Source organism: Danio aesculapii, chromosome 18 (assembly GCF_903798145.1).
Source record: "Danio aesculapii chromosome 18, fDanAes4.1, whole genome shotgun sequence".
In the NCBI taxonomy this organism is placed as follows: domain Eukaryota; kingdom Metazoa; phylum Chordata; class Actinopteri; order Cypriniformes; family Danionidae; genus Danio; species Danio aesculapii.
In genome coordinates this window covers 25,587,543-25,602,542 of record NC_079452.1, presented here as the reverse complement: position 1 = coordinate 25,602,542, position 15,000 = coordinate 25,587,543, and the positions used below count along the sequence as shown (strand labels likewise).

Below are 15,000 nucleotides of genomic sequence, written 5' to 3'. Positions count from 1 at the left end.
TCAGATTAGACCATTAGCATCTCGCTCAAAAAATGACCAAATGGTTTAGACAATTATCCTATTTCAATTTTGACTCTTTTGTAGTTACATTTACCATACTTGAATACATTCAGTTAATCTCTGAGTCTAATGGGAGCAATTTTAGCTTAGCTTAGCATAGATCATTGAATCAGATTAGACCATTAGCATCTAGCTCAAAAACTGACTAAACAATTTAGATAATTATCTTATTTAAAGCTTGACTCTTCTGTAGTTACATTTACCATTTTTTAATCCACTCATTTTCTGAGTCTGGCAGGAACACTTTTAGCTTAGCTTAGCTTAGCATAGATCATTGAGTCAGATTAGACCATTAGCATCTCGCTCAAAAATTGACTCAATGGTTTAGACAATCATCTTATTTAAGTTTTGACTGTTTTGTAGTTACATTTACCATACTTGAATGCATTCAGTTAGTCTCTGAGTCTGGGGGGAGCAATTTTAGCTTAGCTTAGCATAGATCATTTAATCAGATTAGACCATTAGCATCTCGCTCAAAAAAATGACCAAATGATTGAGATAAATATCTAATTTAAATATCGACTCTTTTGTAGTTACATTTACCATATTTAAATACATTTAGTTAATCTCTGAGTCTAAAGGAAGCAATTTTAGCTTAGCTTAGCATAGATCATTGAATCAGATTAGACCATTAGCATCTCGCTCAAAAACTTACCAAACGGTTTAGATAATTATCTTATTTAAAGCTTGACTCTTATGTACTTACATTTACCATTTTTTAATCCTTTCAGTCATTTTCTGAGTCTGGCAGGAACACTTTTAGCTTAGCTTAGCATAGATCATTGAATCAGATTAGACCATTAGCATCTCGCTCAAAAATGGACTCAATGGTTTAGACAATTATCTTATTTAAATTTTGACTATTTTGTAGTTACATTTTCCATATTTGAATACATTCATTTAATCTCTGAGTCTGAAGGAAGCAATTTTAGTTTAGCTTAGCATAGATCATTGAATCAGATTAGACCTTTAGCATCTCACTCAAAAAGCGACCAAACGGTTTAGATAATTATCTTATTCAAAGCTTGACTCTTCTGTAGTTACATTTACATTTTTTAATCCACTCAGTCATTTTCTGAATCTGGCGGGAACACTTTTATCTTAGCTTAGCATAGATCATTGAGTCAGATTAGACCATTAGCATCTCGCTCAAAAACTGACCAAAGAGTTTAGATCATTTTCCTATTTAAATTTTTACTCTTTTGTAGTTACATTTACCATATTTGAATACATTCAGGCAATCTCTGAGTCTGGAGGGAGCAATTTTAGCTTATCTTAGCATTGATCACTGAGTCAGATTAGACCATTAGCATCTCGCTCAAAAACTGACCAAATGGTTCAGATAATTATCTAACTTAAACTTCACTCTTTTGTAGTTACATTTACCATATTTCAGTTCATTCAGTCAATCCCAGAGTTTTCTCAATCGCAGTGAAATAGGGGCTTCTGTTGTAACTTCACTGTCCAGCAAACACACCGGCAGTGAGTTGTGCAGAGTTTCTGCGTTTTAATAACTCGCGGTCACCTCCCTTGCCATAGCAAGCTACCACAATATAGCATATATGAGATAAATGACGCTAGTACATAATGACCGGTTATGATCTAATACTAAACCGATACCGATTTGCCCGCGTCTTAATCGCGGTGCACCGAAGAAACAATTAATTATGATACCTCTAATATATATATATATATATATATATATATATATATATATATATATATATATATATATATATATATATATATATATATATACATTTTTTAACATGCAGTTTATTTTTCAAAAATGCTAGAGCCCCATACCCGGAATTGCTTTTAGGGCCCCCAAATCACTATGTCCGCCCCTGGCTAAGTTAAAAGTGCAGACCGGGGATCAGATGAATGGATTAAAAAATGGTAAAACTCCCCTGTTTAACTCTAGTGGAGCTGATTTCATATTAAATACATGTAATGTACCATCATCACATGCATATACAGTAACAGGCTATACGTTGTAGATGTGAATGTATAGTTTGTGAACAGAAGAGCATTCTGGTTTATGCTTTATTAAAGTCTTGTGAAGCAGAAAAAGAGCTGCTGATATTAAATAATGAACTCTTCAGTGTTCTGTGCTGTTCTTAAGGAGGACGGGCTGCTGGAGAAACCAGATCCACCATTGACCATCAAACTCTGTCCTGCTGGTGACCTTCAGCGGGATCTACAGATGACACATATACACGCACACATAGACTTGCACACGCACACATTCATGAAAACACATACAGTATGAAAACACATACAGTAACATACGCACGCACACACACTCACATACACACCCATGCATTAACACATACACTCTCTTAAACATACACACACAGACGCACTGCCCCTCTCACTCACATTTAACTTCTTCATGTGTCCCCAATGTTAAATAAATGACACAAATTTAGCAGCTGCAGCAGTTGTATTTTACAAGATAATTCATGACAGACCTATGCGGTATCAATGTAATGTCTGCATTATGATCAGCAGTTTGACAATAAATGATCAATACAGTGAAACATCACTAGCAGAGATCAGCGTATAAGCCAAGAGGAAATAAGCGGAGCAGAATCTGACATAAACACATCTGCTAATACTGTAGAAACTTTACAGCTCGCTCCTCAAATCATCCACGTTCATGATGGATGATTCTGCTGGAAAGCATCTGATGACACTCATATTGCAATCGCTTTTTATCTGTTTACTGTCGGCAGGTACAAATTGAATATGCATTTTTAGATTCTGTCATATTGTTTTTCTATTTTGTGCACAACTTTAAAGCAAGTGTGAAGGTGTGAAAGGCAGAAAGTGCATCATTTATCTCATTTGGTATATAAGTGTCCTTAAAGGTGCAGCTTGTAGGTTTGACACCCAGAGGTTGAACTTGGTATTGCACAGGTGTTTACAGCCTGATACAAAGAACGATTTTGGTTCATATAGCTATTATTACCCTCCATGACAACTGTGAGGGGGGTGAATTTTTTTATAACTCATCCATTTCCTTTATATTAGGTTATATTAAGTTTGCATAATTAAGGGCGTGGCCACTTGAGTGACAGCTAGGTCTCGCTGGTCGCCGTCACTTCACCTCAGCTGAATCCGGCAGATTAGCCACTGATCTCGGCAGATTCATCGTATTTTTGTGTTGTTTTATGTGGCTTTACACAGTCAGTTGCCTTTTGGACTTATTTCTTACAATTATCAGATGATATGGGATGCTGTGTGCACTTAATTGTGCTCACAAACCATTCATGTGGCCTCCGTTTCCCATGTGAGTAAAGTTATATACTTCTACACCATCTCTATAAATGTGTGTGTTTTATTTAAGATCATTTATCATTAATATTTTTCTTTAGACCTGTAAAGCACTCCAGAATCTGACCAATTGATCTGAAGCATCTGAAGCGTTGTCATACAGTGTTGTGCTGGAGTTCATCAATAGTCTTGCATTTACTAACACAGACTATATTTGAAGTGTTTGGAAGTAATTCGCGTTTTCCTCCTCTAGAAAAATGTCATAAGAACAATGCTTATTGCGCACACTACTGAAAGCAGCAGCAGATAGTTCACCTCAGATCTGGAAAATAAAATAAACTGTCTGAAACTGAACTTCAGAACTGAGACTCAGTGCAAACCAACACATGTCAGTGATTCAGCATCTACATTTAATAATGTTAAAGAGGTTTAATATGTATTCATTAGATTATAAACAGGGCTTGACATTAACTTTTTTGATCACCAGCCACTGTGGCTAGTAGTTTTCCAACATTAGCCACTCACCAATTTCACTAGCCACAATTTTATTGTTGGGAAAATATATTTTCTACACATAAATATGACTTTGACATGCTAAAATGACTTGATTTAGATTTTGCGTTATCTCCACATGCATCCTCGTTCATTTCACTTTGTGTGTGTCGTGTATGAGCTCAATAATCATGAGCAAATGGGTCATTGTTTCATAGTATTACAGTTAGATTTTTTTCGCATAATTTTCAGAGCTCAAAATGAAGGATTTACCAAATTTATCTCTAACCACACCAAACATAAACAATTTTAAATGTGCCGAAACAAGCAAAATATTGCTGTATACAATACTTTGTATTTAACACAACATATGCACAGCAATCTGTCCTAACCAAAAATCCCAGATCACCAGTTTACTACACATAAATGGGGAGATAATCTCCCGTTAAAGCAATGTTATTGTAAAAAATGATAATTAAACCATATTAGCTCAAAAGAAAGCAGGTAAAAACACACCGTGTGATATTGAATATATGATCACACACACACACACACGCGGTTATGTTAGACCCATAAATAATCTGTTCAAAGAATAGTTCAAGCGAAAACAACTGGTGCTGCTTACAATAAGTCAACTCTGGAAATCTTGAAAGCAGCAAGACTGTGGGTTCATTTTCATCACTTTTTGTCTAGTCTATTTGAAAGAAAACCGATCGCATCAGGTGTGTTTCTAGACACAGTTGCTTTAAAAAGGGAAACGGGAGCGTGCACGCGTTATAAACAGTCGCGCACATCACCTCAGCTGTTAGCGCGAGTGATTATCCTCTCATTCGGTATTCACCAGCTTTGCTGGCGCAAAGTTGCGAAGTAATGTTGCTTCCCAATTCTGAGATTGCCTTTGCATGTATATTGGACAATCCTTATTGTCGAACCCTGCTTTTAAGGATTATTATCTGGGAAAATTATTTTCAACCAGCCAAAGTGGCTAGTGGGAGTATCTGTCAAACCCGCTACCACTGAAATCTAACCACATTTGGCGGGTTGGCGGGTGTTAATGTAAAGCCCTGATTATAAACCTGACCATTTCGCTGGAGTGCAGTGAGTGCACTATTCTCTGCCTCTGAATGGCTGTATTTACATTTCTGTCGTGTTTTGTCTAGTGCAAACAGCTAAATTTATCACTGCAAGTCTTGTTAGGACACAGGGTTACAATGTAACCTGCTCACCTAATGTTTACACTTGTAATATTTATATTATTTGCTAATTAATAACCTCATGTGGAACTCTGAATCTGCATCTCATTTCGGAGTCTGCTACTGTCCACCAGAGGTCACATTTCAGTCACGGACACATGCTTTAAGAGACTTCCTGACTGAATGAATGAAATACTGACATACAGCACCTTTAACTAACATGCACTTACACTGAAATTAATAATTCGTTACAATGTACTTATTGTGTCAAGACATGTTTCACATTGTGCTTATGCTCGATTGCATACCTGCATGTAATTGCATCTGTAATTAACTTCTGTAATTACATTTATTTACACTGTTGACCATCCCTTACACTTTAAACCACCCTTAAACCTACCCATATCAGCAAACCTGACCTTAACCCGACCCATAGCTTACCTTAATTTCCCCAGAAGTGTTCTGCAATACATTATCAACACATCAAGTACATTGTATTTATATTTTGAAGTAAGTGCATAGTAGTTAAGGACACTGCAATTAATTGTTAAACATTGGATTGTATGATGTTTATGTTTTGTTTTTGGAGCTTTATAGTCATTGGTCACAAACAGAGCTGGATTACATTTACATGACTTTAATGCTAACCCTTATTTGACGTCACGTATATTGAAGCAGGGTTTAATCTTGTGCTGTTTTGACAAATAGAAATAAAAAATATAAACTGTAAAGCATCCTATATACAGTATTAATTAAAATACCGTATAAAAGCATCCCTCATTTACGCTGGACACTATAAATGGACATGCAGTCAAATCTAAACATTACATTTTCCGCATTACAGTTACAGTTTATGAAGCTTGTTTTCTGATTGTGCAGGATTTTGTCTGCATTTCAGGGCCACGAATCAATGCTTCCGATCAGGAGATCCTGCAGCCTAAAAGCTCCAAAAGCGGCCAGGATCCTCCAGAGCCGATCGTGCTGAAGTGTAACCTGACCAACTCACACAGCACACACCAGGAGACCTTCTGGATGAAGAACGGCCAGGAGATCTCCAGCAGCAGGACACAGCGCAAACACACCGAGTTCAGGTCAGACCAGCAGTCCGATCACTGAATACAAATGCCTACGATGGGGTCATTTCTGTGCAACAGTATTAATCGCATCTAAAATAAAAGTTTTATTTGGCATCATTTTATTTATTTGACATGGACATCACAATTACACTGGACAACCAAATGCATTTGCTCAAGTGTATTAGCAAACTTGCTAATTCTCAACACCTGTCCAGTCCACAGGAGGCTTGACAAAATGGAACTATAATAAAAACATATACACAGCATCATAATTCTTTACATAAAATTACTGGAGCAAAGGCAAAAGCAAAGGCGACATGATCCAACAAACTAACAGTAGACTATTTGTGCAAACACTGCTGTTTTGCTTTTTAAGAACACTACTAAAAATATTTAGGTTACTTTCTGATTTTAAGCTAACAGGTAAATCATTCCACAGTTTGGTTCCCTTTACAGAGAAAACAGACTGGCCAAAAGAGGTCTTACACTTTGGCACTGGACAGTCACCATTAGCAGTTGCCCGTGTGACTCTGTGAGAGGTTTGATGGCTACTGATTAGATCAGAAAACAGGATTGGAACATGATTATTTAAACATTTAAAAACCAATTTAAGATCATTAAATTTAATAAAACTATCAAAACTAATAAGGTTATGTTTACATAAAACTTTACAATGATGCCATCGCATAGGCTTTAAGTCCATCATTTTAACTGCTTGTTTATATATTGAGTCAATAGGCTTCAATGTAGTTAAAGAGGCTTGAGACCACGATGTAATGCAATACGTCAAGTGAGAGAATATCATTGTGTGCATGTATAATTTTGCAGTATGATATGTTGAAAACCTTCTAATAAGACGAAAAGAGTTTAGACTTGGCTTAACTTTCTTTCTCATATTTTTAACATGACTATCACATTTTAAATTAATGTCTAGAGTTATGCCAAGATACTTAAATTCATTCACTTCTTTAATAACTTTATTTTAATCAGCACCTCAAAAGTATCCCGTACAGGCCTATTTCTTATAGAAAAGCACATAGAAACTGTTCATGGTTTAGGTTGCTGAAAGAATCATTTGCTCCTTTGTTTTTTATGCTTCACTCTCGCGTTTGTCCGTTTCTTAAAGGATCGAATGTCAGAAGCACTTCAATAATCACAAGCACGTTATTATCATCAGCTCAAGAAGTTCCTTATTTCAAAAATTGACGCGCAGTGCACGCAAGCTAGAAGGTGAAACCACACATATTTTAGACGGGCTTATAAAAACTACAAGGCACAGAGTAGATTCTGCTCTTCTTCTTGGCTTTGTGGCTGTTCGTCGATGATAAGGTTTGTTTGAGCTCAGTCGACCATGGCTCGTTATTATATGTAAATATTATTATGGTGTAATGTCTCAGCTGTGTAGTTAAAAATGGCGCTTGCTTTGTTTTCATTCTCCTGCTTGTCCACGAGCGAGTGATGTATCTCTGTAAACCAGGGGTGACCAACCCTGTTCCTGGAAATCGACCTTCCTGCAGATTTCAGTTGCAACCCATATCAAACACACCTGCCTGTAATTATCAAGTGCTGTTCAGCTCTGAACTAACTGGTTCAGGTGTGTTTGTTCAAGGTTGAAGCTGAAATCTGCAGGAAGGTAGATCTGCAGGAACAGGGTTGAGCACTCCTGCTGTAAACCAATAGTGTTCAGCTGTGTGTCTCGCTTCACCTTTTGGTACCCTTTTGTTGTGCTCGGTACCCAAAAATTGGTACAGTACGATTCGCTTTTTGGTACCTTTTGACAGTGGAAAGCGTTCCGAACCATTCCGTACCCCTCAGTGGAAACAGGTCATTAGAGCAAACGTACGCATTCACCTCAAGAAGCTCATCTCTGTTCTCAAATCCAGTGACTTCCCTGCTGAAAAAATCCAGCTTAAACCAGCTTAGGCTGGTTGGCTGGTTTTAGAGGGGTTTCGGCCATTTCCAGCTATTTCCACCTTGGTCTTAGCTGGTCAGGCTGGAAAATGACCAGCTAAATCCAGCTAAATCCAGGTTTTGGCTGGGCTCCCAGCCTGGCTAGGCTGGTCAAGCTGGATTTAGCTGGTCATTTTCCAGCCTGACCAGCTAAGACCAAGCTGGAAACCAGCCTGGAAATGGCCAAAACCTCTCTAAAACCAGGCTGGTAGACCAGCTAAAACCAGCCAACCAGCCTAGGCTAGTTTTTTTCAGCAGGGTTCTGTTTTCTCTTTGTTTAACTGAACAAAGTTTTGGCACATTCACCTGTTAGGATGTTAGTCCTGTTTTAAATCTGCCACTATGCTGACACAAATGCATTTATAGCTCCGTCCTTCATGCAATCTCATTTGAATTTAAAGCGACAGTCACCAAAATTCCACAATTAGGATTAAAGCCTGACCTAGGGTCAGTTTCAAAGAGTTAGAAACATTACTTGTGTTTTATTTTGAGCTGAAACTTGTAAAAAGAGTGTGTTGGTAGATAGTAGAGATGTGTGTGATGTGTGTGCGTGTGTGTGTGTGTGTTTGAGCTGCCGCTGATTATTTCTGCTTGTGTTTTACAGGTTAAATAAGCCCAGGACTGATGATTCTGGAGAGTACATGTGTGTTTACACCTTTAAATCGGCGCCCAATGCCAACGCTTCCATTGAGGTCAAAGGTAAGAGACACGTTCACGAAACTCATTAACAAAGCTTTATCGCCATGGAGACGCTGACGACCCAACCCGCCTTATAATTAGCTATTGTTTGAGTTGTAATTAGCCTCTGTTCACCTTAAAATACACTCAGCGCTGGTGCAGACTGTGTGTGTGTGAGGATGCCCAATCACTGCTGTCACTCACAATCACAGCAACCCTCCTACAACGTGTGTTTGGCTGTTTGTGTTTATATATGTGTGTGTGTGTGTGTGGGAGTGTATATATGTGTGTGTGTATCTGTGTATACTGTATGTGTGTGTGAGATTAAGTATGTGAATGTGTATATATATATATATATATATATATATATATATATATATATATATATATTATATATATATATATATACATATATATTTATATGTGTGTGTGTGTGTGTGTGTGTGTGTGTGTGTGTGTGTGTGTGTGTGTGTGTGAGGAGACAGAAATAGGCCAGTATGGAGTGTGTGTGTGGAGCAGAGTGTGCGTGTCTGCAGGCTGCGGGCAGAAACGGTGTCTGAACACACACACACACACACAGAGAGAGACATCAGAGCGTTACGTAAGTCGTGCTTAAAGAGGTCTGACGCCGCTGTCAAAACACATCGGCTTTAACACTGAGGAAGATGAAGAAGAGCTCAGACTGTGCCGGCTCTACAGGAATGTTCTTGAGCGTCAGGTTTTGTGAATCCACTCATGCTCATATTCTGCACACACAGATATTGTATGTTTTATGTACGTGTGTGTGTGTGTGTGTGTGTGTGTGTGTGTGTGTGCAGAATGTGAGCATGAGTGGATTCACAAAACCTGACGCTCAAGAACATTCCTGGAACATTCATTCATTTTTTTTTCAGCTTAGTCCTTTATCAATCTGGGGTCACCACAGCGGAATGAACCGCCAACTTATCTAGCATATGTTTTATGCAGCAGATGCCCTTTCAGCTGCAACCCATCTCCGGGAAACATCCACACACACTCATTCACACTCATACACTACGACAATTTAGCTTACCCCAATTCACCTATAGTGCATGTGTTTGGACTGTGGGGGAAACCGGAGCACCTGGAGGAACCCACACCAACACGAGGAGAACATGCAAACTCAGAAATGCCAATTGACTCAGCCAAGGCTCAAACCAGCAACCTTCTTGCTGTGAGGTGACAGCACTACCTACTGCACACACATACACATACTCACTCACATACTTTCACACACTCACACATGCATATATATATATACACACACACACTGACACAAAAATACACACACAGACACACAAACATCCTCACTCACATACACACACTTACATATTCTCACACTCACTCACTCACTCCCTCACACACACATCTGATCAATTAATCAGTCAGCTTTCAGGGTTGTGCAGATTGAATAGTACAGGTGAACATTTAAGTGATATCAAATTATTCAGTATAATATTATATTCACTCATTTTCTTTTGACTTAGTCACTTTATTTATCAGGGGTCGCCACAGCGGAATGAACCGCCAACTATTCCAGCATAAGTTTTACACAGCGGATGCCCTTCCAGCTGCAACCTAGTACTGGGAAACACCCATACACACTCATTCTCACACACACACACTCATACACTACACCCAATTTAGTTCACACATGACGTCATACGGGTCCCGGTTGCAAAAAGAGACCGGGTGGCAATAGTAAACATGTGGTGTTGTGCCGTAGGATGACAAATTAGAAAAGCCTAAAAATAGAAAACTTAACTTTTACCGTACACCACACTGCTTTAATGCCAACTGCAGACGTCTTTGGCTAAAGGGAGCTGAATGAAGTGATGGTCTAATTATAAATGCTGGACTCTGCAGTTCTCATGTCATATCAGGTAAGTTCAATGCTGAATCAGACAAGTTACTGGTTATGATTGCAGCAATGATTTCAGCAAAAACAATTAAACATGGTTGAATTAAACTGCGGACACGAATGCTAGGAATGAACGTGAATCTGTAAAAAGTCTTGGTGTCATCTTTGACTCTGAGCTAATATCTGATCAGCAAATTAATGCGGTGCCAAAACTAGTTTATTCTATTTTAGATATATTGCCAAGCTGAAGTCTGTCCTCTCAGTCCTCTCCGTGATTTGGAGAAGGTGGTTCATGCTTTCATCTCTTCTCGTCTGGACTATTGCAAACACATTGTATCTGGGTGTGAGTCAGGCCTCTCTCTCGCGACTGCAGCTGGTCCAGAACGCAAGGCTCTTAACAGGCACAAAAAAACGAGAGCACATTACACCTGTACTGGTTTCCCTACACTGGCTGCCAATCCACTTTAGAATTCAGTACAAAGTTCTGTATGTTTTTAAATCCCTCCATGGCCTGGCCCCTGAGTATGTTTCTGAGCTAATTATTATACACCAACCTGTGAGATCTCTTCGCTCTAAGGATCGTCTCTATCTGCAAGTTCCACGATCACGCTTAAAATGTGGAGGTGATAGAGCGTTCTCAGTAGCAGCTCCAAGACTCTGGAACGATCCTCCACTCTCCTTAAGAACAGCTCCAACTGTTGAGTCTTTTCAGAGGTCACTGAAAACACACTGATTTTCTTTAGCTTTTAATCATGTGATGTGAGGTCATGTGTTTTGGTTTTTGTGTATATTTTCATGTGTTTTATGTACAGCACTTTGGTACCCCATTGTTGGGTTTGTTGAAAGTGCTAAGTTGTAAGAGTTGAGAGTTGTAAGTTATTAAGGTAAAGTTGGTTTATATTCACACATTCATTCAGTGATAACTTGTGACACACTCCCTATATTGTTTACCACGGCACTTTGAATATTCAGTCTGAAATAACTTGCAAGTGTGCCTTGAAAACAACATTAACACTGTTTATCTGACTGTGAACAATGTTGTACTGTGATAGTCATCGGCTGCTAATATGATTTCGCTATTTAGAGTTTGCAAATAATACTTTACTCAAATTATAGTATTAAGGAGAAAGTCTGAATGTGCGAATATAAAACCAGCTTTACCTCTATATGTAAGTTCACATACCCTGCTGTACAGGTGTAGTTCTCTGTCAAAATGCAGTCGTTTTGCTTGTTGATGATTACTCAGGCCTTGTATAACGTTAGCTTCATCTTCTTTCCTTGTCCTCGGCTAGGCAGAAGCTCAGTTTTTAGCTCTACATAGTTTTGAATCTGGTCATCATGGAGCATTATTTCTTGCACATGACCACACAGAACAACATTGTAGGCATCCAAATACTTGTAGAGACCGGTGGCAATAGTAAACATGTGGTGTTGTGCGGTAGGAGGACAAATTAGAAAAGTCCAAAAATAGAAAACTTAACTTTTACCGTACACCACACTGCTTTAATGCCAACTGCAGGCGTCTTTGGCTAAAAGGGAGCTGAATGAAGTGATGGTCTAATTCTCCGTCTTCTTTCCTTGTCCTCGGCTAGGCAGAAGCTCGGTTTTTAGCTCTACATAGTGTTGAATCTGGTCATCATGGAGCATTATTTCTTGCACATGACCACACAGAACAACATTGTTGGCATCCAAAGACTTGTAGATCTTTAACTTCTCTCCTGTAAAATCACTTGGAGCTTCAATGAGATTGTATATTTAGGTCTGGATGCTTGATCAGTTCATCTTATCCAGTATTCATTGGGAGGGTGCTATCGCAAATGGACCTGTCAGACGAACGCCGCTCACTTTAACGTTAATTTTGCAGAATCACTGTGCTTATCACTGGGTGACGAGCTGTTATAATACGCTGAAAGCATTATGTAAATAATATATGTAATCAATTAATTATTTCTAAGACAACAACAAACTCTGTACCGCATCGGATGTCATTCACTCGCTGTAAATGCTAGCGCTCCCAGTGTTTTTCTGCAACCTCCATGCGTGCGCATCCTAAATGTTTACAAGCATGGTAATTCACCTATTAGTAAAGAAACCCGAAGATTACAATGAAATTACGTTATTGATCGTAACTCGTACCGAGGTCGAAATTATCGTACAAATACGATAATGATCGTACGTCTGGCAACACTGCTAATCCCCAACCCCATCCTCAGAACCATTCAAATACAGTGTTGGTAGCATAATCTGACTGGTAAGATAAAATGGACACCGGCTCCAGCCCCTCTGTGCGCTCATTTTACACACACACCACAGTGTCTTCAGTTCACATGCTGGCATGTTTGCGGCACACACTCTTAGATAATACTAACACACTTTTAGAGAATAAAACATCTTCATCATATTCTCTGTGTGTTGAAATATGAGCTGCAGATGTTGTAGACGCTCTGAGTGTGTTCATCCTATCAGATCATATGAGCTGAACGTGAGTGTGTGTGTGTGTTACCCAGGCTGAGTGTGCTACTCTTCATCTGTTCAGCCTCCAAACACTCCAGTATTTGGCACCTCTCTCTTTCTGTGTGAGTGCATGTGTGTGTTTTTCTGCTTGTGTGTGTGTAAGTACGGGTTTAGCTATAATTGTATGTACTCGTATACTATTTAGCTCAATTGTCCTCACTTATAAAGTCAAATAAATGAATTTATTGAATCCTGACTAATTAATAACTGCCCATAAATTGGTCCTAACATGTTTTATTAGGATGTAATGATTGGCACTTGCTTGTTTTAGGGGCTGGCCATAGACAAGATCATTAACACAATGGAAAAACAATGGAAGTCTATGTATAGTCCTCACTAAGATAGGAAAACAAGCTGCTTTTATGTGTGTATGTGTGTGTGTGCAGTGTTTGTAAGTGCATTTTAATTGGTCTCTCTCTCTTTCTCTTTCTCTGTCTATCTCTATGTGTCTCTCTCTATATTTCTATCTCTCTTTCTCTCTGTGTGTGTGTGTGTGTGTTTGTGTGTGCGTGCCTCTATTTCTCTCTCTCTCTCTGTGAGGCAACAGATGGAGGTTTTTCGGTGGGTTGGGTTGGGATTAAAGCTCTGGATTCACTGCCAGCATTTCTACTGTCCACTATCATAATCTGCCCTCTGCGCACACACACACACACACACACACACACACACACACTCACACACAACACCAATAATGTGCTGTTTGTGCACAGTATTCAGCGGTCGCTCTTCCATATGTTAACCTAATGTAATATAATCACATCAGGTGCATTAACCCACCTGAGTGTGTGTGTGTGTGTGTGTGTGTGTGTCACGGTTCCATCTGTCGAGTATGTATATTGTGTGTGAGTCACTGTTACTCCATACATCACCCTGCATGAATTCCTGTCCCCGTTCCTGCAGTATATTTCTCCATTCTGTCGCCTGTTTGGGTGTAGTTTGTGTTTCAGGCTCTACAAATAGCCGAGTGTTCCAGATATATCAGTTTCTCCCACAGCGCTAGATTATCTCTGAGCTGCATTGATTCAACACATTTCCGCTGGCCATCACTGTTACACATTTACTGCACCGTCATCATGATCACAATGAGTCACACTTACAAATAACATGGTAAAATAGCTGTATTTACTCTAGCATGAGCTAAATATAACAATACTAGTGTAGAATCATTCATCATAGTTCAACATTTACTAATTCATTCATTTTCCTTCGGCTCAGTCCTTGTTTATTAGGATCGCCCAGTGGAATGAACCGCCAACTTATCCAGCATATGTTTTACACAGCAGATGCCCTTCCAGCTGAAACCCAGTCCTGGGAAACACCCATACACACTCATTCACACACACACTCATATACTACGCAATTTCATTCATTCATTTCCTTTGACTGCAGTCCCTTGTTTATTAGGGATCGCCACAGCAGAATGAACTGGCAACTTATCCAGCATGTGTTTTACACAGTGGATGACCTTCCAGCTGCAACCCCCGTTTTGGGAAACACCCATACCACATATTTCTCTCACACACACCACACACATGCACTACTGCCAATTTTCATGCATTCATTTAATTTTCCTTCGGGCTTCGTCCCTTATTTATCAGGAGTCGCCACAGCGGAATGAACCACCAACTATTCTAGTTATGTTTTACACAGCGGATGCCCTTCCAGGTGCACCCAGTACTGGAAACACCCATACACATCATTCTCACACACACACACACACACTCATACACTACGGCATTTTAGTTCATCAATTCCCCTATAGCGCATGTGTTTGGACTGTAGGGGACACCGGAGCATGGGGAGGAAACCTCCACCAACGGGAGAACACGTGGAGAAACGTGCTTTCACACATGCATTATTTAGTTCAGTTGAATCGCAC

At 39.2% G+C, this 15,000-nt stretch overlaps 1 protein-coding gene across 1 annotated transcript in view; it reads left to right on the top strand.

Annotated features, from left to right (window-relative positions):
• Positions 1-15,000, top strand: part of nptnb (neuroplastin b) — a 168,406-nt gene that overhangs the window by 113,125 nt on the left and 40,281 nt on the right. Inside the window, 2 exon segments of the mRNA XM_056479002.1 lie at positions 5,923-6,115; positions 8,655-8,749. Coding sequence (XP_056334977.1) covers positions 5,923-6,115; positions 8,655-8,749 — 288 coding nt within the window.